We start from the raw sequence: 24,695 nt of genomic DNA on the forward strand, positions 1-24,695 counted from the left end.
GTTGTTACCTGGTACCCCTGCACGTCCATGTTGTTACCTGGTACCCCTGCACGTCCATGTTGTTACCTGGTACCCCTGCACGTCCATGTTGTTACCTGGTACCCCTGCACGTCCATGTTGTTACCTGGTACCCCTGCACGTCCATGTTGTTACCTGGTACCCCTGCACGTCCATGTTGTTACCTGGTACCCCTGCACGTCCATGTTGTTACCTGGTACCCCTGCACGTCCATGTTGTTACCTGGTACCCCTGCACGTCCATGTTGTTACCTGGTACCCCTGCACGTCCATGTTGTTACCTGGTACCCCTGCACGTCCATGTTGTTACCTGGTACCCCTGCACGTCCATGTTGTTACCTGGTACCCCTGCACGTCCATGTTGTTACCTGGTACCCCTGCACGTCCATGTTGTTACCTGGTACCCCTGCACGTCCATGTTGTTACCTGGTACCCCTGCACGTCCATGTTGTTACCTGGTACCCCTGCACGTCCATGTTGTTACCTGGTACCCCTGCACGTCCATGTTGTTACCTGGTACCCCTGCACGTCCATGTTGTTACCTGGTACCCCCTGCACGTCCATGTTGTTACCTGGTACCCCCTGCACGTCCATGTTGTTACCTGGTACCCCTGCACGTCCATGTTGTTACCTGGTACCCCCTGCACGTCCATGTTGTTACCTGGTACCCCTGCACGTCCATGTTGTTACCTGGTACCCCTGCACGTCCATGTTGTTACCTGGTACCCCTGCACGTCCATGTTGTTACCTGGTACCCCTGCACGTCCATGTTGTTACCTGGTACCCCTGCACGTCCATGTTGTTACCTGGTACCCCTGCACGTCCATGTTGTTACCTGGTACCCCTGCACGTCCATGTTGTTACCTGGTACCCCTGCACGTCCATGTTGTTACCTGGTACCCCTGCACGTCCATGTTGTTACCTGGTACCCCTGCACGTCCATGTTGTTACCTGGTACCCCTGCACGTCCATGTTGTTACCTGGTACCCCTGCACGTCCATGTTGTTACCTGGTACCCCTGCACGTCCATGTTGTTACCTGGTACCCCTGCACGTCCATGTTGTTACCTGGTACCCCTGCACGTCCATGTTGTTACCTGGTACCCCTGCACGTCCATGTTGTTACCTGGTACCCCTGCACGTCCATGTTGTTACCTGGTACCCCTGCACGTCCATGTTGTTACCTGGTACCCCTGCACGTCCATGTTGTTACCTGGTACCCCTACACGTCCATGTTGTTACCTGGTACCCCTGCACGTCCATGTTGTTACCTGGTACCCCTGCACGTCCATGTTGTTACCTGGTACCCCTGCACCTAACCATGTTATTACCTGGTACCCCTTCACCTCCATGTTATTACCTGGTACCCCTGCACGTCCATGTTGTTACCTGGTACCCCCTGCACGTCCATGTTGTTACCTGGTACCCCCTGCACGTCCATGTTGTTACCTGGTACCTGCACGTCGTCTCAGTACTGGTACCCCTGCACATCGTCTCAGTACTGGTACTCCTGTATATAGCCGTGTTGTTACCTGGTACCCCTGCACGTCCATGTTGTTACTTGGTACCCCTGCACGTCGTCTCAGTACTGGTACCCCTGTATATAGCCGTGTTGTTACCTGGTACCCCTGCACGTCCATGTTGTTACCTGGTACCCCTTCACCTCCATGTTATTACCTGGTACCCCTGCACGTCCATGTTGTTACCTGGTACCCCTGCACGTCCATGTTGTTACTTGGTACCCCCTGCACGTCGTCTCAGTACTGGTACCCCTGTATATAGCCGTGTTGTTACCGGGTACCCCTGCACGTCCATGTTGTTACTTGGTACCCCTGCACGTCGTCTCAGTACTGGTACCCCTGCACATCGTCTCAGTACTGGTACTCCCTGTATATAGTCATGTTACTACCTGGTACTCCCTGTATATATCCATGTTATTACCTGGTACTTCCTGTATATAGCCATGTTATTACCTGGTACTCCCTGTATATAGCCATGTTATTACCTGGTACTCCCTGTATATAGCCATGTTATTACCTGGTACTCCCTGTATATAGCCGTGTTATTACCTGGCACTTCCTGTATAGAGCCGTGTTGTTACCTGGCACTTCCTGTATAGAGACGTGTTGTTACCTGGCACTTCCTGTATAGAGACGTGTTATTACCTGGCACTTCCTGTATAGAGACGTGTTATTACCTGGCACTTCCTGTATAGAGACGTGTTGTTACCTGGCACTTCCTGTATAGAGCCGTGTTGTTACCTGGCACTTCCTGTATAGAGCCGTGTTGTTACCTGGCACTTCCTGTATAGAGCCGTGTTGTTACCTGGCACTTCCTGTATAGAGACGGGTATTTGACTGGGTCAGGAAGGGTTGAAAATGTCAGTGAAGACACTTGCCAGCTGGTCAGTGCTCTGAGTCCTCGTCCTGGTAATCCGTCTGGCCCTGCGGCTTTGTGAATGTTGACCTGTTTAAAGGTCTTACTCACAGCAGCTATGGAGAGCATGATCACAGTCGTTTGTCTGTAGCCGTGTCTCTGTCTGTCTCAGACTATGCAGTATCTTTAATCATGTCTGTCTGTCTCTGGTCCCTGTTCTCAGCTGATAACTAGTTCATGTCCTGTCTGTCTCTGGTCCCTGTTCTCAGCTGATAACTAGTTCATGTCTCTGTCTGTCTCTGGTCCCTGTTCTCAGCTGATAACTAGTTCATGTCCTGTCTCTCTCTGGTCCCTGTTCTCAGCTGATAACTAGTTCATGTCTCTGTCTGTCTCTGGTCCCTGTTCTCAGCTGATAGCTAGTTCATGTCTCTGTCTCTTGTCCCTGTTCTCAGCTGATAACTAGTTCATGTCCTGTCTGTCTCTGGTCCCTGTTCTCAGCTGATAACTAGTTCATGTCCTGTCTGTCTCTGGTCCCTGTTCTCAGCTGATAACTAGTTCATGTCCTGTCTGTCTCTGGTCCCTGTTCTCAGCTGATAACTAGTTCATGTCTCTGTCTCTCTCTGGTCCCTGTTCTCAGCTGATAACTAGTTCATGTCCTGTCTGTCTCTGGTCCCTGTTCTCAGCTGATAGCTAGTTCATGTCTCTGTCTCTTGTCCCTGTTCTCAGCTGATAACTAGTTCATGTCCTGTCTGTCTCTTGTCCCTGTTCTCAGCTGATAGCTAGTTCATGTCCTGTCTGTCTCTGGTCCCTGTTCTCAACTGATAACTAGTTCATGTCCTGTCTCTCTCTGGTCCCTGTTCTCAGCTGATAGCTAGTTCATGTCCTGTCTCTCTCTGGTCCCTGTTCTCAGCTGATAACTAGTTCATGTCCTGTCTGTCTCTGGTCCCTGTTCTCAGCTGATAACTAGTTCATGTCCTGTCTGTCTCTGGTCCCTGTTCTCAGCTGATAACTAGTTCATGTCCTGTCTGTCTCTGGTCCCTGTTCTCAACTGATAACTAGTTCATGTCCTGTCTCTCTCTGGTCCCTGTTCTCAGCTGATAGCTAGTTCATGTCCTGTCTCTCTCTGGTCCCTGTTCTCAGCTGATAACTAGTTCATGTCCTGTCTGTCTCTGGTCCCTGTTCTCAGCTGATAACTAGTTCATGTCCTGTCTCTCTCTGGTCCCTGTTCTCAGCTGATAGCTAGTTCATGTCCTGTCTCTCTCTGGTCCCTGTTCTCAGCTGATAACTAGTTCATGTCCTGTCTGTCTCTGGTCCCTGTTCTCAGCTGATAGACAGGACATTAACTAGTTGTCTCTGGTCCCTGTTCTCAGCTGATAACTAGTTCATGTCCTGTCTCTCTCTGGTCCCTGTTCTCAGCTGATAGCTAGTTCATGTCCTGTCTCTCTCTAGTCCCTGTTCTCAGCTGATAGCTAGTTCATGTCCTGTCTGTCTCTGGTCCCTGTTCTCAGCTGATAACTAGTTCATGTCCTGTCTGTCTCTTGTCCCTGTTCTCAGCTGATAGCTAGTTCATGTCCTGTCTGTCTCTGGTCCCTGTTCTCAGCTGATAACTAGTTCATGTCTCTGTCTCTCTCTGGTCCCTGTTCTCAGCTGATAGCTAGTTCATGTCTCTGTCTCTCTCTGGTCCCTGTTCTCAGCTGATAGCTAGTTCATGTCCTGTCTGTCTCTGGTCCCTGTTCTCAGCTGATAACTAGTTCATGTCCTGTCTGTCTCTGGTCCCTGTTCTCAGCTGATAGCTAGTTCATGTCCTGTCTCTCTCTGGTCCCTGTTCTCAGCTGATAGCTAGTTAATGTCCTGTCTGTCTCTGGTCCCTGTTCTCAGCTGATAACTAGTTCATGTCCTGTCTGTCCATTCATACAATGCAGGTCAGGATGCCAGTGACCTTACAGGCGACATCATGATCACATCATGTGGTTGATTGTAACCAATGGTATTCTCCTCTCTGTCCCAACAACACATGACAGTTCAGTAGAGACTCCAGCCTGGTAGTACAGAACACGGTGCGACTCACAACAAAACAGCATCAATCATTCAGAACCTGCAAACAGATGGTGTTTCAGGATCAGCTTTGGGACAGATTCCAGTATCATGGCAGAAGTTAAATGATTTGAAAAGAAGTAGGAAACATCTTTCACGCTAAGCTTCAGTAGCTAGGCTCCAGTGGCCAATTGTTTAGGTGACTTCCCTGATACACAGGACAGGAGGTGTCGAATGTAGGGCCAGCCCTGTGTTCAGGACAGGAGGTGTCGAATGTAGGGCCTCTCCTGTGTTCAGGACAGGAGGTGTTGAATGTAGGGCCTGTCCTGTGTTCAGGACAGGAGGTGTTGAATGTAGGGCCTGTCCTGTGTTCAGTCCTACACAGCACACAGCACCCTACACAGCACATAGTGTTGTCAGTCTGTCTGGCTGTAGTAGGAACACCCCCTACACAGCACATAGTGTTGTCAGTCTGTCTGGCTGTAGTAGGAACACACCCTACACAGCACATAGTGTTGTCAGTCTGTCTGGCTGTAGTAGGAACACCCCCTACACAGCACATAGTGTTGTCAGTCTGTCTGGCTGTAGTAGGAACACCCCCTACACAGCACATAGTGTTGTCAGTCTGTCTGGCTGTAGTAGGAACACCCCCTACACAGCCCATAGTGTTGTCAGTCTGGCTGTAGTAGGAACACCCCCTACACAGCCCATAGTGTTGTCAGTCTGTCTGGCTGTAGTAGGAACACCTCTACACAGCACATAGTGTTGTCAGTCTGTCTGGCTGTAGTAGGAACACCCCCTACACAGCCCATAGTGTTGTCAGTCTGTCTGGCTGTAGTAGGAACACACCCTACACAGCACATAGTGTTGTCAGTCTGTCTGGCTGTAGTAGGAACACCCCCTACACAGCACATAGTGTTGTCAGTCTGTCTGGCTGTAGTAGGAACACCCCCTACACAGCACATAGTGTTGTCAGTCTGTCTGGCTGTAGTAGGAACACCCCCTACACAGCACATAGTGTTGTCAGTCTGTCTGGCTGTAGTAGGAACACCCCCTACACAGCACATAGTGTTGTCAGTCTGTCTGGCTGTAGTAGGAACACCCCCTACACAGCCCATAGTGTTGTCAGTCTGGCTGTAGTAGGAACACCCCCTACACAGCCCATAGTGTTGTCAGTCTGTCTGGCTGTAGTAGGAACACCTCTACACAGCACATAGTGTTGTCAGTCTGTCTGGCTGTAGTAGGAACACCCCCTACACAGCCCATAGTGTTGTCAGTCTGGCTGTAGTAGGAACTCTGCACCAGAACAGCACTGAGACGCTGTGTTAGGAGTAATCCTGTGATTTACGGCAACTTCTGTTTCACTATGACACGGCTCTACGCTGACATCTGTGACTCGTATCAGGAAACGAGGCGTATGTCACAAGGCACCACTTCACAGGAGAGCTGCTTGAAGATTATTTTTTAAAATATATTTGTATTTTTATCATAATGTTATCCATTTTTGGGGGGGGGGGCAGAAATGTCTTCTGGAACACGTGAACTTTCATGTGCCTTAATAACAAACTTGTATACCATCTGTAAATACAAATATAATTATTAAATTAGGAGCCTAGTTGGTTAAGCCACAAAGTCAACAACCTTCCCACCAGCCATGATTGGCTGAGATGATGAGTTGGCTGGACATGGTGAGAGAGGGGTTGGAACTGGTCTGCCATGTAGCTTCTGTGGTTTTTCGCAGGTCAGTCTATGTTGGTAATCCTGTCGGATGCTAGCTACGTGTCTTAAGCTAAACACCCGTTGAATATGGCCGGTGTCAGTAAACGTCGGCAAAGAAACGTAATGACATTTTTGCCTTCAGAGCTGGTTAGGCTGTTTTGATGTTATCCAGAGGTAAACCAATCATCAGCCAGAATCAAGTGTTGGTTCTGAACACTCCGAGAGCGAAACGAGATGGGTGGGGCTAAAGCTTAACAGGGCGTGAACGATACTGAATGGGTGTAGATAAAGAAGAGCTCTTCACTAGATACCAAAATATTCTAAGGCCATTTTCTAAAAAGTGAAATTACAAGTTGATCAACTTTCAAAGCAGAATTACTTTCCTCAACTGTAGTGTTTGATGTACAATTTTCTAGCTCAGAGTCTCTACTTTTATCTAATGTAAAAAACAACACAATTTCACATTTTGCTACATAAGACTGAATCCAGGTGGTGGGCCACTTTTAAAAAAAAATGTTTTTACAAGGAGCACTCTAGACAGGACGTGATTCGCTTGTTCTACTGTAATCAATTACGCAATCAATTACTCCCATCGATATTGTATAGAAATAAATGGAACCAGGACAGTAACCGTGGCGATGCGTACTGTTTGCGTTCTTCTAAATGACAAACCTAATGGAAACTAGAGTTTACGACATATACGAGTGGATAAATGACATCCTGTAGTATTTCATCATCTCCTTATAGGACAATGTTTACGCTAGATGACCAATACAAAAAAGGAAATGTTTTTTTTTTTTTTGACTGGATAATTTCAACGAATCATCACCTCACGAGTAGTTCTACTTAGTAACGGGGTTGGCTTTCATTTGAGTGATAGCTAGACTGTCAAATCCACGGTTTGGATTATGGCCAGCGACTTTTCTAAAGAAAGCTTTACACCACTCCAGCTGACGCGTGGCATTGTGCATGGTGATCTTAGACTTGTGTGCAGCTGCTTGGCCATGGAAACCCATTTCATGAAGTTCCTGACGAACAGTTATTGTGCTGACATTGCTTCCAGAGGCAGTTTGGAACTCAGTAGTGAGTGTTACAACTGAGGACAGACAGTTTTTATGCGCTTCAGCACTCGCTGGTCCCGTTCTGTGAGCTTGTGTGGCCTACCACTTCGCGGCTGAGCCGTTGTTGCTCCTAGAGGTTTCCACTTCACAATAACAACACTTACAGTTGACCGGGGCAGCTCTAGCAGGGCAGAAATTGGATTAACTGACTTGTTGGAAAGGTAGCATCCTATGACAGTGCCACGTTGAAAGTCACTGAGCTCTTCAGTAAGGTCATTATACTAACAATGTTTGTCTATGGAGATTGCATGGCTGTGAGCTCGGTTTTATACACCTGTCAGCAACGGATGTGGCTGAAAAAACTGAATCCACTAATTTGAAGGGGTGTCCACATTTCTGTGTTTTTTTTAGGCGTGTATGCAAGTGAAATGGTTGAAATATAGGGACCTGTATGATTCACTCTGCATCACCCTCTGTCTGGCCTGTTGTGTACCTCTGTCTGGCCTGTTGTGTACCTCTGTCTGGCCTGTTGTGTACCTCTGTCTGGCCTGTTGTGTACCTCTGTCTGGCCTGTTGTGTACCTCCTTCTGGCCTGTTGTGTGTGTGTGTGTGTGTCTCCCTCTCTGCCTGGCCTGTTGTATCTCTCTACTTCTCTCTCTGCCTGGCGTGTTGTGTGTCTCTGCCTGGCCTGGCCTGTTGTAACTCTCGCTCTCTGCCTGGCCTGTTGTAACTCTCGCTCTCTGCCTGGCCTGTTGTAACTCTCGCTCGCTCTCTGCCTGGCCTGTTGTCTCTCTCTCTCTCTCTCTCTCTCTGTCTCTCTGTCTCTCTGTCTCTCTGTCTCTCTGTCTCTCTGTCTCTCTGTCTCTCTGTCTCTCTGTCTCTCTGTCTCTCTGTCTCTCTCTCTCTGTCTGTCTCTCTGTCTCTCTGTGTGTGTGTGTTCCTTCAGGAAGTATTGGTACGTTCTCTCTATCCAACAGAGACAGTGTGGGTAGGTAGACTACAGTTCCTTCAGGAAGTATTGGTACGTTCTCTCTATCCAACAGAGACAGTGTGGGTAGGTAGACTACAGTTCCTTCAGGAAGTATTGGTAACTTCTCTCTAGCCAACAGAGACAGTGTGGGTAGACTACAGTTCCTTCAGGAAGTATTGGTACGTTCTCTCTAGCCAACAGAGACAGTGTGGGTAGACTACAGTTCCTTCAGGAAGTATTGGTACGTTCTCTCTAGCCAACAGAGACAGTGTGGGTAGACTACAGTTCCTTCAGGAAGTATTGGTACGTTCTCTCTAGCCAACAGAGACAGTGTGGGTAGACTACAGTTCCTTCAGGAAGTATTGGTACGTTCTCTCTAGCCAACAGAGACAGTGTGGGTAGACTACAGTTTCTTCAGGAAGTATTCACACCCCTTGACTTATTCTACATTTTGTTGTGTTAGTCTGACCCATCTGACCCATCTTTACCCAATACCCCATAATGACAAAGCTAAAACATATTTATAGACATTTTTGCCAATTTATTGTTAAGGAAATGCTGAAATATCTCAGACCTCTGAGTCAATACTTTGTGGAAGTGTATTTGGTTACAGCTGTTAGTCTGGGTAAGAGCGTTCCACACCTGGATTGTGCAAAATTTGCCTATTTTGAAAATTCTTCAAGCTCTGTCAAATTGGTTGTTAATCATTTTAATCTTGCCATAGATTTTCAAGTAGATTTAAGTCAACTGTAACTCTGCCACTCAAACATTCACTGTCTTCTTGGTAAGCACCTCCAGTGTATATTTGGCCTTGTGTTTTAGGTTATTGTCCTGTTGAAAGGTGAATTCATCTCCCACTGTCTGGGAGACTGAACCAGGTTCTCCTCTGTGCTTAACTCCATTACATTTCTTTGTTATCCTGAAAAACTCCCCAGTCCTTAATGATTACAAGCATACCCATAACATGATGCAGTCAACACTATGCTGACTAGTGGTACTCAGCAATGAATTGGATTTGACCCAAACACAACTTTGTATTCAGAACAAAAATGTAATTGCTTTTTTTCACATTTTTTGCATTACTACATTAGTGCCTTGTTGCAAACAGGATGCATGTTTTGGAATAGTTTGTATTCTGTACAGTCTTCCTTCTTTTCACTATCAATTAGGTTAGTATTGTGGAGTAACTACAATATTGTTGATCCATCCTCAGTTCTCTCTTATCACAGCTATTAAACTCTGAAACTGTGACAACGTCACCGTTGGCCTCATGATGAAATCCCTGAGCGGTTTCCTCTTTGGCAGCTTAGTTTGGAATGACGCCTGTGTCTTTGTAGTGACTGGGTGTATTGATACACCATCCACAGTGTGATGAATTACTTCACCCTGCTCAAATGGTTAAATGCAGTTAATAAAAAATTAAAACAAATCTACCAATAGGTGCTCTTCTTTGCGAGACATTGGAAAACCTCCCTGGTCTTTTGTGGTTGAATCTGTGTTTTTGAAATTCACTGCTCGACTGAGGGAACGTACAATTATCTGTGTGTGGGGTGCAGAGATGAGGTAGGTGGTCATTTAAACATCATGTTTAATAACACTATTTTTGCTCACATAGTGAGTCCATGCATCTTATTATGTGACCTTTTATTCCTGAACTTATGTAGGCTTGCCATAACAGAGGTTGAATACTTATTCACATTTCAGCTGTTTTTTATCGATTTGTAAACATTTCTAAAAACATAATTCCACTTTGACATTATGACGTATTGTGTGTGTGTGTGTGTGTGTGTGTGTGTGTGTGTGTGTGTGTGTGTGTGTGTGTGTGTGTAGCCCAGTGACAACAAATACCAGTTGAATCCATTTGTAAACGAAGGCTGTAACAACAAAATGTGTCACAAGTCCAGGGGTGTGAATAATTTCCGAAGGCCCTGTAAGTGACGAAGCTTTTAGCGTTCTTATCGACGCTAATGAAAGCATGTAGTCTGTTGAGCCCATTTCAGCCATTACCTGGGTGTGTTTGGATCACTACAAACATTTCTGCAGTCGTAACGTTACGGGGAAAAATGAGTCTGAAAGAGGAGTGACAGAAATCAACACAGTGAAGTGGATGTTGCACCCCTCAAACACAGGAAATGGATCCTCAGGTGGGCGGTGCATGTGTGATGCTACTTGTCCAGTATACCCTTCGGGATGTCCAGGACCTCTGTCCCTCTCAGTATCTCCTCCTGGGGTGCCCACTGCTCTCCTGCCCTGTCCTCTCTTGACACTGGTCAGTGTAGTGTGCTCTTGTTTTAATATTGGGTTGATGTTACTGTAAAACACAGTTAGCACTCTTACTGTAAAACTTAATTAGCTACACTCTCCTGTAAGGCTAGCCTAGTTACTGTAAAACAGTTAACACCACTTTACAGTAACTGTGAAGTTAGTTACTGTAAGACCCAGTACTGTTAAGACAAAGGCCTCTGATGGTGGAAGAAGTTTGAGGAGTCTGTTCCTGTTGACCACTGAATGTTGTAATACACAGAGGAAGGATGTTGAGTCACCCACCACATCATGCTGTGAGCTGTCAAACTAAACAGTTGGCCCTGCTCTGCTGTGTGGACCTGACAACCCATTCAGTCCCTCCATCCTCGTGTCTGGCAGAGCAGGGCCACGACTGAGGTAGTCACCTGAATAATGTAGCATAGAGGACCGAGCAAGACGGGAGGTAGTGATGCTGCTGAAGTCAGGCGGCTTGTCTTTCTCTGCTCTTCCTGTTTTGGAAAGTCCCACCTGCCTCGTTGCTGAATGTCAGGCTCTGGTGTTGTGCTGCTTCTGGACACAGTATCTATCCAGCTCTGCTACATCTGACTTAATGAGCTCACTAGTGGACATTGTGATTTAATGAGCTCACTAGTGGACATGGTGACTTAATGAGCTCACTAGTGGACATGGTGACTTAATGAGCTCACTAATGTCAGGCTCTGGTGTTTTGCTGCTTCTGGACACAGTATCTATCCAGCTCTGCTACATCTGACTTAATGAGCTCACTAGTGGACATTGTGATTTAATGAGCTCACTAGTGGACATGGTGACTTAATGAGCTCACTAGTGGACATGGTGACTTAATGAGCTCACTAGTGGACATGGTGACTTAATGAGCTCGCTAGTGGACATGGTGACTTAATGAGCTCGCTAGTGGACATGGTGACTTAATGAGCTCGCTAGTGGACATGGTGACTTAATGAGCTCGCTAGTGGACATGGTGACTTAATGAGCTCGCTAGTGGACATGGTGACTTAATGAGCTCGCTAGTGGACATGGTGACTTAATGAGCTCGCTAGTGGACATGGTGACTTAATGAGCTCGCTAGTGGACATGGTGACTTAATGAGCTCGCTAGTGGACATGGTGACTTAATGAGCTCGCTAGTGGACATGGTGACTTAATGAGCTCGCTAGTGGACATGGTGACTTAATGAGCTCGCTAGTGGACATGGTGACTTAATGAGCTCGCTAGTGGACATGGTGACTTAATGAGCGAGCTAGTGGACATGGTGATTTAATGAGCTAGCTAGTGGACATGGTGACTTAATGAGCTAGCTAGTGGACATGGTGACTTAATGAGCTAGCTAGTGGACATGGTGACTTAATGAGCGAGCTAGTGGACATGGTGACTTAATGAGCGAGCTAGTGGACATGGTGACTTAATGAGCTAGCTAGTGGACATGGTGACTTAATGAGCTCGCTAGTGGACATGGTGACTTATTGAGCTCGCTAGTGGACATGGTGACTTAATGAGCTCGCTAGTGGACATGGTGACTTAATGAGCTCGCCAGTGGACATGGTGACTTAATGAGCTCGCCAGTGGACATGGTGACTTAATGAGCTCGCCAGTGGACATGGTGACTTAATGAGCTCGCCAGTGGACATGGTGACTTAATGAGCTCGCCAGTGGACATGGTGACTTAATGAGCTCGCTAGTGGACATGGTGACTTAATGAGCTCGCTAGTGGACATGGTGAGACATGGTGACTTAATGAGCTCGCTAGTGGACATGGTGAGACATGGTGACTTAATTAGCTAGCTAGTGGACATGGTGAGACATGGTGACTTAATGAGCTCGCCAGTGGACATGGTGACTTAATGAGCTCGCTAGTGGACATGGTGAGACATGGTGACTTAATGAGCTAGCTAGTGGACATGGTGAGACATGGTGACTTAATGAGCTAGTGGACATGGTGAGACATGGTGACCTAAAGAGCCAGCTAACCCTGTATCCTAGCTACATGAGGTAGCACGTAACCCTGTATCCTAGCTACATGAGGTAGCACGTAACACAGTATCCTAACACGAGGTAACACAACCCTGTATCCTAACAACATGAGGTAGCACGTAACCCTGTAGCCTAGCTACATGAGGTAGCACGTAACCCTGTAGCCTAGCTACATGAGGTAACACAGTATCCTAACACGAGGTGACACGTAACCCTGTATCCTAGCTACATGAGGTAGCACGTAACCCTGTATCCTAGCTGCATGAGGCAGCACGTAACCCTGTATCCTAGTTACATGAGGTAGCACGTAACACAGTATCCTAACACGAGGTAACACGTAACCCTGTATCCGAACAACACGAGGTAGCACGTAAGCCTGTATCCTAGCTACGTGAGGTAGCACGTAAGCCTGTATCCTAGCTACGTGAGGTAGCACGTAAGCCTGTATCCTAGCTACGTGAGGTAGCACGTAACCCTGTATCCTAGCTACGTGAGGTAGCACGTAACCCTGTATCCTAGCTACGTGAGGTAGCACGTAGCCCTGTATCCTAGCTACGTGAGGTAGCACGTAGCCCTGTATCCTAGCTACGTGAGGTAGCACGTTGCCCTGTATCCTAGCTACGTGAGGTAGCACGTTGCCCTGTACCCTAGCTACGTGAGGTAGCACGTTGCCCTGTATCCTAGCTACGTGAGGTAGCACGTTTCCCTGTATCCTAGCTACGTGAGGTAGCACGTTGCCCTGTATCCTAGCTACGTGAGGTAGCACGTTGCCCTGTATCCTAGCTACGTGAGGTAGCACGTTGCCCTGTATCCTAGCTACGTGAGGTAGCACGTTGCCCTGTATCCTAGCTACGTGAGGTAGCACGTTGCCCTGTATCCTAGCTACGTGAGGTAGCACGTTGCCCTGTATCCTAGCTACGTGAGGTAGCACGTTGCCCTGTATCCTAGCTACGTGAGGTAGCACGTAAGCCAGAGCTTTCTAAGATCTTCTCGTACCTTCAACATTTATGGGTGGACATTTTAAATGGGGAGATACTAGGAACATCTTAGACACCCTGAGGTCAATCTTCTCCCTTCTCTTCTCTCCCCTCTCAGGTCAGTCTTCAGTGCCTGGAGAGTTTCCTGTGTCTGTTCCACTGTGTCCGCCACCTCCACAACAGCCATGGCAACAAGGATGCTCTGAAGTTCTGGTAAGGTCTTTGTGAACTTCCTGACTCAGATGAAAAGAAGATCAGAGAACTAGCTGACACCAGAGGGTGTTCTGTGTTTTAAAGCTTTGTTCCAACAATTGGTAGGTCCCTTTAGAAAACCTGGAGAATAGACGGGTTTTAGATGCGTTTCTCTTCAGTTAGCTGAACTGCTGGGCAGGCGAAGAGCGACAGTAAAGTAAATGAGCTAATGTACTGCAGGACCATAGTTGGTGTGACTAATGTGTAGGCTACTGAAATGGTTTAAAACACAGATTTGTTTTGATGGTCTGCAATTTTGAAAATGCCTATTTCTGAAAGCTAATGCGACCCCTGAAGACAAGTCTGATGGATGTTTGTCTGTAACCCTCCTGTTACCCAACAGAAGTCTGGATGTTTGTCTGTAACCCTGCTGTTACACAACAGAAGTCTGGATGTTTGTCTGTAACACTCCTGTTACACAACAGAAGTCTGGATGTTTGTCTGTAACCCTCCTGTTACCCAACAGAAGTCTGGATGTTTGTCTGTAACCCTTCTGTTACACAACAGAAGTCTGGATGTTTGTCTGTAACCACGTTGTTACACAACAGAAGTCTGGATTAGACGTTGACTGATTATTTCTCTCTATACCGTTTGTATTTCATGTACCTTTTGTCGATGTGTTGCTGGTTCGAGCCCAGGTAGGGGCGAGGAGGGGGACGGAAGCTATACTGTTACCCTGGCAATACTAAAGTGCCTAGAAGAACATCCAATAGTCAAAGGTTAATGAAATACAAATGGTATAGAGGGAAATAGTCCTATAATTCCTATAATAACTACAACCTAAAACTTCCTACCCGGGAATATTGATGTCTCATGTTAAAAGGAACCACCAACTTTCATATGTTCTCATGTTCTGAGCAAGGAACTCAAATGTTAGCTTTCTTACATGGCACATATTGCGCTTTTACTTCTCCAACACTTAGTTTTTGCATTATTTAAACCAAATTGAACATGTTTCATTATTTATTTGAGGCTAAATTGATTTTTATTGATGTATTATATTAAGTTAAAATAAGTGTTAATTCAGTATTGTTGTAATTGTCATTATTACAAATTTAAAAAATAATCTGTTAATCTGTATCGGCTTTTTTTGGTCCTCCAATAATTGGTATCGGTATTGTCGAAGAAAAATCATAATCGGTTGACCTCTAATACTAATAATAATATGCATATATTAGCATCTGGGACAGAGTAGGAGGCAGTTACTCTGGGCACGCTATGTTGTAGGATTCAATCTTAGTCCTGTATTGACGCTGCTGTTTGATGGTTCGTTGGAGGGCATAGGGAGACTTCTTAAAAGCTTCCGGGCCAGAGTCCCGCTCCTTGAAAGCGGCAGCTCTACCCTTTTAGCTCAGCGTGGATGTTGCCTGTAATCCATGGCTTCTGGTTAGGGTATGTACGTACAGTCACTGTGGGGACGACGTCATCAATGCACTTATTTATGAAGCCAGTGACTGATGTGGTGTATTCCTCAATGCCATCAGAAGAATCCCGGAACATTCCAGTCTGTGATAGCAAAACAGTCCTGTAGCTTAGTTTTTGCTTGTAAGCAGGAATCGGGAGGATAGTATTAGTCAGATTTGCCAAATGTAGGGCGAGGGAGAGCTTTGTGCATCTCTGTGTGGAGTAAAGGTGGTCTTTTTCTTTTCTCCTCTGTTTCCACATTTAACATGCTGGTAGAAATGAGGTAAAACCAAATTAAGTTTCCCTGCATTAAAGTCCCCGGCCACAAACCAATCAACCCAATTTTGACAAATAAAATTGGTTAATTGTCTGAACCCAGTTGGTTTGATTACTTTAAAATGGTGGAGCAAGTAGAGCTCTTTATCTGTTTTAAAGGGTGTGGTCCCCAGAGGTTAGCCCTCTCTTTATGCGTGTGGTCTTTATGGGTAACGTGACGTGTCAGCAGTGATTGATTGGTGTTGTAAAACTAATGTCACACACAGTGGTGGTGCTCTCTGGGCAGAGTAACCACTCTCTAGATTGTGTGGTATAACAAGGGTCAAAGCATCAACAGTTGTCTTCTACGCAGTTAAAATGTTTGCTGTGTCATTTGTAGCTGTTTAGTCGACCACCAGTTACAGCTTTGTGTTTTGTAAGTTTCAGGTGCACTTTCTTTAGCAGTAGGAACAGCCGGTTGTGGTCGTGGGGAGTTGGAGTTGTCATAGTGGTGTCATTCTTCTAACTCGCCATAGGCGCGCGCACACACACCGTTCCTCTCTTAGCTAGCCCCCCATAGGCCAACCCCCCCCCCCTCCCCCCACACACACACACAACTTAACACACATACACACCGTTCCTCTCTTAGCTAGCTCCCCATAGCCCCCCCCCCCCCCCCCCCACACACACACACACACACACAACTTAACACACACACACACACCGTTCCTCTCTTAGCTAGCTCCCTATAGGCCAACCCCCCCCTCCCCCCACACACACACACAACTTAACACACATACACACCGTTCCTCTCTTAGCTAGCTCCCCATAGGCCAACCCCCCCCCCCACACACACACACACACACACACAACTTAACACACACACACACACCGTTCCTCTCTTAGCTAGCTCCCTATAAGCCAACCCCCCCCTCCCCCCACACACACACACAACTTAACACACACACACACCGTTCCTCTCTTAGCTAGCTCCCTATAGGCCAACCCCCCCCCCCCCCCCCCCCCACACACACACACACACACACACACACACACACACACACACACACACACACACACACAACTTAACACACGTACACACCGTTCCTCTCCTAGCTAGCTCCCCAGAGGTTAGCCCTCTCCTAGCTAGCTCCCCAGAGGTTAGCCCTCTCCTAGCTAGCTCCCCAGAGGTTAGCCCTCTCCTAGCTAGCTCCCCAGAGGTTAGCCCTCTCCTAGCTAGCTCCCCAGAGGTTAGCCCTCTCCTAGCTAGCTCCCCAGAGGTTAGCCCTCTCCTAGCTAGCTCCCCAGAGGTTAGCCCTCTCCTAGCTAGCTCCCCAGAGGTTAGCCCTCTCCTAGCTAGCTCCCCAGAGGTTAGCCCTCTCCTAGCTAGCTCCCCAGAGGTTAGCCCTCTCCTAGCTAGCTCCCCAGAGGTTAGCCCTCTCCTAGCTAGCTCCCCAGAGGTTAGCCCTCTCCTAGCTAGCTCCCCAGAGGTTAGCCCTCTCCTAGCTAGCTCCCCAGAGGTTAGCCCTCTCCTAGCTAGCTCCCCAGAGGTTAGCCCTCTCCTAGCTAGCTCCCCAGAGGTTAGCCCTCTCCTAGCTAGCTCCCCAGAGGTTAGCCCTCTCCTAGCTAGCTCCCCAGAGGTTAGCCCTCTCCTAGCTAGCTCCCCAGAGGTTAGCCCTCTCCTAGCTAGCTCCCCAGAGGTTAGCCCTCTCCTAGCTAGCTCCCCAGAGGTTAGCCCTCTCCTAGCTAGCTCCCCAGAGGTTAGCCCTCTCCTAGCTAGCTCCCCAGAGGTTAGCCCTCTCCTAGCTAGCTCCCCAGAGGTTAGCCCTCTCCTAGCTAGCTCCCCAGAGGTTAGCCCTCTCCTAGCTAGCTCCCCAGAGGTTAGCCCTCTCTCATCACATGCCCTTTTGATCCACTGATCAACTCTCCAAATCTGGAAAAGGTGAAATTTCCATTTTATGGAATTGTCTGCTAAAAACAGGACCGCCAGTCATTAGGGCTGTGGAGGAAGCAGCAGATTGTATCCTTACGCCTGGATCAAACCACATTGACTGGAGGGAAAGTACCCAGACTCACACTAATCTTTGGTGGGATGAGGATGATTGTTGATTGTTTTGGCATTGGAGAGATGGAAGTGTGTGTGATAGATAGATAGATAGATATCACACACACATGGACTGACATAAATGTGTATTGGAAGGCTCCGTAGCATAGTGGTTAGAGCGTTGGGCCAGTAACCGAAAGGTTGCTAGATCGAATCCCAGAGCTGACAAGGTAAAAATCTGTTGTTCTGCCCCTGAACAAGGCAGTTAACCCACCCTGTCATTGTAAGTAAGAATTTGTTCTTAACTGACCTCCCTAGTTAAATGAAGGTAGGGGCTGGTGTTGCGTAGTAACGTATGAAGGGGTGTGTAACTCTATGGTGGCAGGAAGAGGATTTGTTGTGAGGCAGAAAGAGGATTTGTTGTGAGGAAGTGAGAAGTGTCACCTCAAGGTGTGTTGGGGGACTGAAGTGTCTTTAGCTCGAACTGTTTCAAGAAATCCTGTCACAATATCAGACTTTCTTTACTTAATATATTTTCCTGCGTTTATATTTGCATCCAGTTGTCAAATAGTTTCATTCCTATTCAAGAACGTATTTTGTAAGTAATAACTTTAACAACGTATGTTGTAATAACTATGAAATTATCTGAATGTGAATATAATGTGCGAATGTGTGTCTGTGGTGGAGACTAGAGGTCGACCGATTTAATCGGAATGGGCAATTTTAATTAGGGCTGATTTCAAGTTTTCATAACAATCGGAAATCGGTATTTTTGGGCGCCGATTTTTATTTATTTATTATTATATATATTTTTACACCTTTATTTAATCTTTATTTAACTAGACAAGTCAGTTAAGAACACATTCTTATTTTCAATGACGGCCTAGGAACGGTGGGTTAACTGCCTTGTTCAAGGGCAAAAAGACAGATTTTTACCTTGTCAGCTCGGGGGATTCAATCTTGCAACCTTACAGTTAACTAGTCCAACGCTCTAACCACCTGCCTCTCATTGCACTCCACAAGGAGACTGCCTGTTACACGAATGCAGTAAGTTGCTTTCTAGTAAGTTGCAGTAAGTTGCTTTCTTTCTTACATGGAACATATTGCACTTTTACGTTCTTCTCCAACACTTTGTTTTCATGTGGAGGCCAGGGCTCGTGTGGAGGCCAGGGCTCGTGTGGAGGCCAGGGCTCGTGTGGAGGCCAGGGCTCGTGTGGAGGCCAGGGCTCGTGTGGAGGCCAGGGCTCGTGTGGAGGCCAGGGCTCGTGTGGAGGCCAGTGTGGAGGCCAGGGCTCGTGTGGAGGCCAGTGTGGAGGCCAGTGTGGAGGCCAGGGCTCGTGTGGAGGCCAGTGTGGAGGCCAGGGCTCGTGTGGAGGCCAGTGTGGAGGCCAGTGCCCGTGTGGAGGCCAGTGTGGAGGCCAGTGTGGAGGATTCTGTAGAATTGTAGGAAATTGGCTTAAATTCTAAGATTTCTCAATACCAGGGGGAGTGGGGGAGCTGGAGGGGAGCAAGGAGCAGGGCTGGTGGGGAGCGGGGCTGGTGAGGAGCGGGGGGAGGAGCGGGGCTGGTGAGGAGCGGGGCTGGTGAGGAGGTGAGGAGCGGGGGGGAGGAGCAGGGCTGGTGAGGAGCGGGGGGGAGGAGCAGGGCTGGGGGGACCGGGGGGAGGAGCAGGGCTGGTGGGGAGCGGGGCTGGTGAGGAGCGGGGGGAGGAGGAGCGGGGCTGGTGAGGAGCGGGGGGAGGAGGAGCGGGGCTGTTGAGGAGATGGGGGGAGGAGCAGGGCTGGCGGGGAGCGGGGGGTACTGCTCAGCCACAAGCTCTGGTACTGCTCAGCCACAAGCTCTGGTACTGCTCAGCCACAAGATCTGGTACTGCTGAGCCACAAGCTCTGGTACTGCTGAGCCACAAGCTCTGGTACTGCTGAGCCACAAGCTCTGGTACTGCTCAGCCACAAGCTCTGGTACTGCTCAGCCACAAGCTCTGGTACTGCTCAGCCACAAGCTCTGGTACTGCTCTGGTACTGCTGAGCCACAAGCTCTGGTACTGCTCTGGTACTGCTCAGCCACAAGCTCTGGTACTGCTCAGCCACAAGCTCTGGTACTGCTCTGGTACTGCTCAGCCACAAGCTCTGGTACTGCTCAGCCACAAGCTCTGGTACTGCTCAGCCACAAGCTCTGGTACTGCTCTGGTACTGCTCTGGTACTGCTGAGCCACAAGCTCTGGTACTGCTCAGCCACAAGCTCTGGTACTGCTCAGCCACAAGCTCTGGTACTGCTCTGGTACTGCTCTGGTACTGCTCAGCCACAAGCTCTGGTACTGCTCTGGTACTGCTCTGGTACTGCTGAGCCACAAGCTCTGGTACTGCTCTGGTACTGCTCTGGTACTGCTGAGCCACAAGCTCTGGTACTGCTCTGGTACTGCTCTGGTACTGCTCTGGTACTGCTGAGCCACAAGCTCTGGTACTGCTCAGCCACAAGCTCTGGTACTGCTCTGGTACTGCTCTGGTACTGCTCTGGTACTGCTGAGCCACAAGCTCTGGTACTGCTCAGCCACAAGCTCTGGTACTGCTCAGCCACAAGCTCTGGTACTGCTGAGCCACAAGCTCTGGTACTGCTGAGCCACAAGCTCTGGTACTGCTGAGCCACAAGCTCTGGTACTGCTCAGCCACAAGCTCTGGTACTGCTCTGGTACTGCTGAGCCACAAGCTCTGGTACTGCTGAGCCACAAGCTCTGGTACTGCTGAGCCACAAGCTCTGGTACTGCTCAGCCACAAGCTCTGGTACTGCTCAGCCACAAGCTCTGGTACTGCTCTGGTACTGCTCTGGTACTGCTGAGCCACAAGCTCTGGTACTGCTCTGGTACTGCTCTGGTACTGCTCAGCCACAAGCTCTGGTACTGCTCTGGTACTGCTCTGGTACTGCTGAGCCACAAGCTCTGGTACTGCTCAGCCACAAGCTCTGGTACTGCTCTGGTACTGCTCTGGTACTGCTCAGCCACAAGCTCTGGTACTGCTCTGGTACTGCTCTGGTACTGCTGAGCCACAAGCTCTGGTACTGCTCTGGTACTGCTCTGGTACTGCTGAGCCACAAGCTCTGGTACTGCTCTGGTACTGCTCTGGTACTGCTCTGGTACTGCTGAGCCACAAGCTCTGGTACTGCTCAGCCACAAGCTCTGGTACTGCTCTGGTACTGCTCTGGTACTGCTCTGGTACTGCTGAGCCACAAGCTCTGGTACTGCTCAGCCACAAGCTCTGGTACTGCTCAGCCACAAGCTCTGGTACTGCTCAGCCACAAGCTCTGGTACTGCTGAGCCACAAGCTCTGGTACTGCTGAGCCACAAGCTCTGGTACTGCTCAGCCACAAGCTCTGGTACTGCTCTGGTACTGCTGAGCCACAAGCTCTGGTACTGCTGAGCCACAAGCTCTGGTACTGCTGAGCCACAAGCTCTGGTACTGCTCAGCCACAAGCTCTGGTACTGCTCAGCCACAAGCTCTGGTACTGCTCTGGTACTGCTCTGGTACTGCTGAGCCACAAGCTCTGGTACTGCTCTGGTACTGCTCTGGTACTGCTCAGCCACAAGCTCTGGTACTGCTCTGGTACTGCTCTGGTACTGCTGAGCCACAAGCTCTGGTACTGCTCAGCCACAAGCTCTGGTACTGCTCTGGTACTGCTCTGGTACTGCTCTGGTACTGCTGAGCCACAAGCTCTGGTACTGCTCAGCCACAAGCTCTGGTACTGCTCAGCCACAAGCTCTGGTACTGCTGAGCCACAAGCTCTGGTACTGCTGAGCCACAAGCTCTGGTACTGCTGAGCCACAAGCTCTGGTACTGCTCAGCCACAAGCTCTGGTACTGCTCTGGTACTGCTCTGGTACTGCTGAGCCACAAGCTCTGGTACTGCTCTGGTACTGCTCTGGTACTGCTCTGGTACTGCTGAGCCACAAGCTCTGGTACTGCTCATGTCCTTCATCACTTATTTTAATTAGGCTTATTCGGTTGGATTCATTTAGCCAATAATGTGCTGAGATGTTGGTACGAGTCGACCAAGAAATAGGTCACAGCCTGTGTAATTGTTGGCAAGAAAATGAATGATCCCATGTGCACCAGAGACCGTTTCTAATCAGGCTATTGGAAGAAAAGAAGTAGTGTGAGTCGTACAGTACTAAAGACAGAAGTAGGTGAGTCGTACAGTACTAAAGACAGACGTAGAGTCTGAGTCGTACAATACTAAAGACAGAAGTAGTCTGAGTCGTACAGTACTAAAGACAGAAGTAGTGTGAGTCATACAGTACTAAAGACAGAAGTAGTCTGAGTCGTACAGTACTAAAGACAGAAGTAGTGTGAGTCGTACAGTACTAAAGACAGAAGTAGAGTCTGAGTCATACAGTACTAAAGACAGAAGTAGTCTGAGTCGTACAATACTAAAGACAGCAGTAGTCTGAGTCGTACAGTACTAAAGACAGAAGTAGTGTGAGTCATACAGTACTAAAGACAGAAGTAGTCTGAGTCGTACAGTACTAAAGACAGAAGTAGTGTGAGTCGTACAGTACTAAAGACAGAAGTAGAGTCTGAGTCATACAGTACTAAAGACAGAAGTAGTGTGAGTCATACAGTACTAAAGACAGACGTAGAGTCAGTCATACAATACTAAAGACAGAAGTAGTCTGAGTCATACAGTACTAAAGACAGAAGTAGAGTCTGAGTCATACAGTACTAAAGACAGAAGTAGTGTGAGTCATACAGTACTAAAGACAGAAGTAGTGTGAGTCGTACAGTACTAAAGACAGAAGTAGTGTGAGTCGTACAGTACTAAAGACAGAAGTAGTGTGAGTCGTACAGTACTAAAGACAGAAGTAGTGTGAGTCGTACAGTACTAAAGACAGAAGTAGTGTGAGTCATACAGTACTAAAGACAGAAGTAGTCTGAGTCATACAGTACTAAAGACAGAAGTAGTGTGAGTCATACAGTACTAAAGACAGAAGTAGTGTGAGTCATACAGTACTAAAGACAGAAGTAGTGTGAGTCGTACAGTACTAAAGACAGAAGTAGTGTGAGTCGTACAGTACTAAAGACAGAAGTAGTGTGAGTCGTACAGTACTAAAGACAGAAGTAGTGTGAGTCGTACAGTACTAAAGACAGAAGTAGAGTCTGAGTCGTACAGTACTAAAGACAGCAGTAGAGTCTGAGTCTGGAACAGAGTTAAAGACAGAAGTGGAGTCTGAGTCTGGAACAGAGTTAAAGTTGTGTGTAAAATGTGAGACCGTTACAACTGAATTATCTGATCATTAAAAACATTAGAGATGCGATGTCAGGTTGGTGGATGTCAGGAACCGAAATGCATCGGTGAAAGAGCCGTTCATTTGGCTCCCTGATTTACAGACTGCTAATACTGGTTCTGAGATCAAAACAACGATTATCTGCGGATCTGCTGTAAAATAATTCTCTAAAGAATCCTCACTGCAGAAAGAGTAAACAGAGGCCATCTGACATCATGGTAACCTACCGTTTGGCTCGCTGAAAAGACTCGATGTCCATCACCGTTTCTGACTGCTCAACTCCACTCACAAACTCTGGCGCTAATGGGTCAACTACGCCCCCTGCCGCGCCCCCTGTCAAGCCCCCTGTCAAGCCCCCTGTCACGCCCCCTGTCACGCCCCCTGCCGCGCTACCTGCCGCGCCCCCTGCCACGCCCCCTGCCGCTCCCCCTGTCAAGCCCCCTGCCACGCCCCCCCCCCCCCCCCCCCCCCCCCCCCCCTTTTGACAATAGAATAGGGTGCCATTCTGGACACAAGCCTCAGTCATACATTCAGGCTGGTTGATAACAGAGCTTAGCGTTTTTACTTGTGTTTAGAGCACGAAGACATGAACACAACACTGCCTTCCCGTCTATCTGTTTTTTCCTGCTCTTAAGATGTTTTACCTTCAAGGCTGTGGATATTTAGGGATATTAGGATGAGCGGGTTCAAAGCCCTCAATCTTGGTCTCAGGAGATATGATGATGTTTCTATTTTCAGTTAATTTGTTCTTCAGGTTAGGAAGCGCTGGTCTAGTGGGATTTTATGTGTAAACAACTCTAACACAAAATGCACACCGAGGTTTAGATGTTTATTTTGTGAGGAACCTATTTGAGAACATGTGAAGAACAGAGCTGTCATGTAATTTCTACTTTAATGAAATTACACAGGTCAGCTGGCATACTGTGTTCTCTACTCTCTTTCTGTCTCTCTCTACTGTCTCTGCAGTCTGTCCCTGTCTACTGTCCCTGTCTACGGTCTCTGCAGTCTCTCTCTCTACTGTCTCTGCAGTCTCTCTCTCTCTACTGTCTCTGCAGTCTCTCTCTCTACTGTCTCTGCAGTCTCTCTCTCTACGGTCTCTGCAGTCTCTCTCTCTACTGTCTCTGCAGTCTCTCTCTCTACGGTCTCTGCAGTCTCTCTCTCTACTGTCTCTGCAGTCTCTCTCTCTACTGTCTCTGCAGTCTCTCTCTCTACTGTCTCTGCAGTCTCTCTCTCTACTGTCTCTGCAGTCTCTCTCTCTCTACTGTCTCTGCAGTCTCTCTCTCTGTCTCTGCAGTCTCTCTCTCTACTGTCTCTGCAGTCTCTCTCTCTACTGTCTCTGCAGTCTCTCTCTCTACTGTCTCTGCAGTCTCTCTCTCTACTGTCTCTGCAGTCTCTCTCTCTACTGTCTCTCTCTACTGTCTCTGCAGTCTCTCTCTCTACTGTCTCTGCAGTCTCTCTCTCTCTACTGTCTCTGCAGTCTCTCTCTCTACTGTCTCTGCAGTCTCTCTCTCTACTGTCTCTGCAGTCTCTCTCTACTGTCTCTGCAGTCTCTCTCTCTGTCTCTGCAGTCTCTCTCTCTACTGTCTCTGCAGTCTCTCTCTCTACTGTCTCTGCAGTCTCTCTCTCTACTGTCTCTGCAGTCTCTCTCTCTACTGTCTCTGCAGTCTCTCTCTCTACTGTCTCTGCAGTCTCTCTCTCTACTGTCTCTGCAGTCTCTCTCTCTACTGTCTCTGCAGTCTCTCTCTCTACTGTCTCTGCAGTCTCTCTCTCTACTGTCTCTGCAGTCTCTCTCTCTACTGTCTCTGCAGTCTCTCTCTCTACTGTCTCTGCAGTCTCTCTCTCTACTGTCTCTGCAGTCTCTCTCTCTCTACTGTCTCTGCAGTCTCTCTCTCTACTGTCTCTGCAGTCTCTCTCTCTCTACTGTCTCTGCAGTCTCTCTCTACTGTCTCTGCAGTCTCTCTCTCTACTGTCTCTGCAGTCTCTCTCTCTACTGTCTCTGCAGTCTCTCTCTCTACTGTCTCTGCAGTCTCTCTCTCTACTGTCTCTACTGTCTCTCTACTGTC

The 24,695-nt window shown here is 48.1% G+C and overlaps 1 protein-coding gene across 6 annotated transcripts in view; it reads left to right on the forward strand.

Moving 5' to 3' along the window:
• The window catches only part of lyst (lysosomal trafficking regulator), a 242,383-nt gene that overhangs the window by 13,427 nt on the left and 204,261 nt on the right, over nt 1-24,695 (forward strand). For 5 of the 6 annotated variants that reach the window (XM_036945914.1, XM_036945918.1, XM_036945917.1 and 2 more), the window contains exon 3: nt 13,525-13,619. In XM_036945914.1, coding sequence (XP_036801809.1) covers nt 13,525-13,619 — 95 coding nt within the window. Of the gene's footprint in view, nt 1-9,543; nt 9,740-13,524; nt 13,620-24,695 lie in introns of those variants that run through there. The other variant, XM_036945919.1, reaches the window with a different exon arrangement.

Source organism: Oncorhynchus mykiss, chromosome 16 (assembly GCF_013265735.2).
Source record: "Oncorhynchus mykiss isolate Arlee chromosome 16, USDA_OmykA_1.1, whole genome shotgun sequence".
Taxonomy (NCBI): Eukaryota; Metazoa; Chordata; class Actinopteri; order Salmoniformes; family Salmonidae; genus Oncorhynchus; species Oncorhynchus mykiss.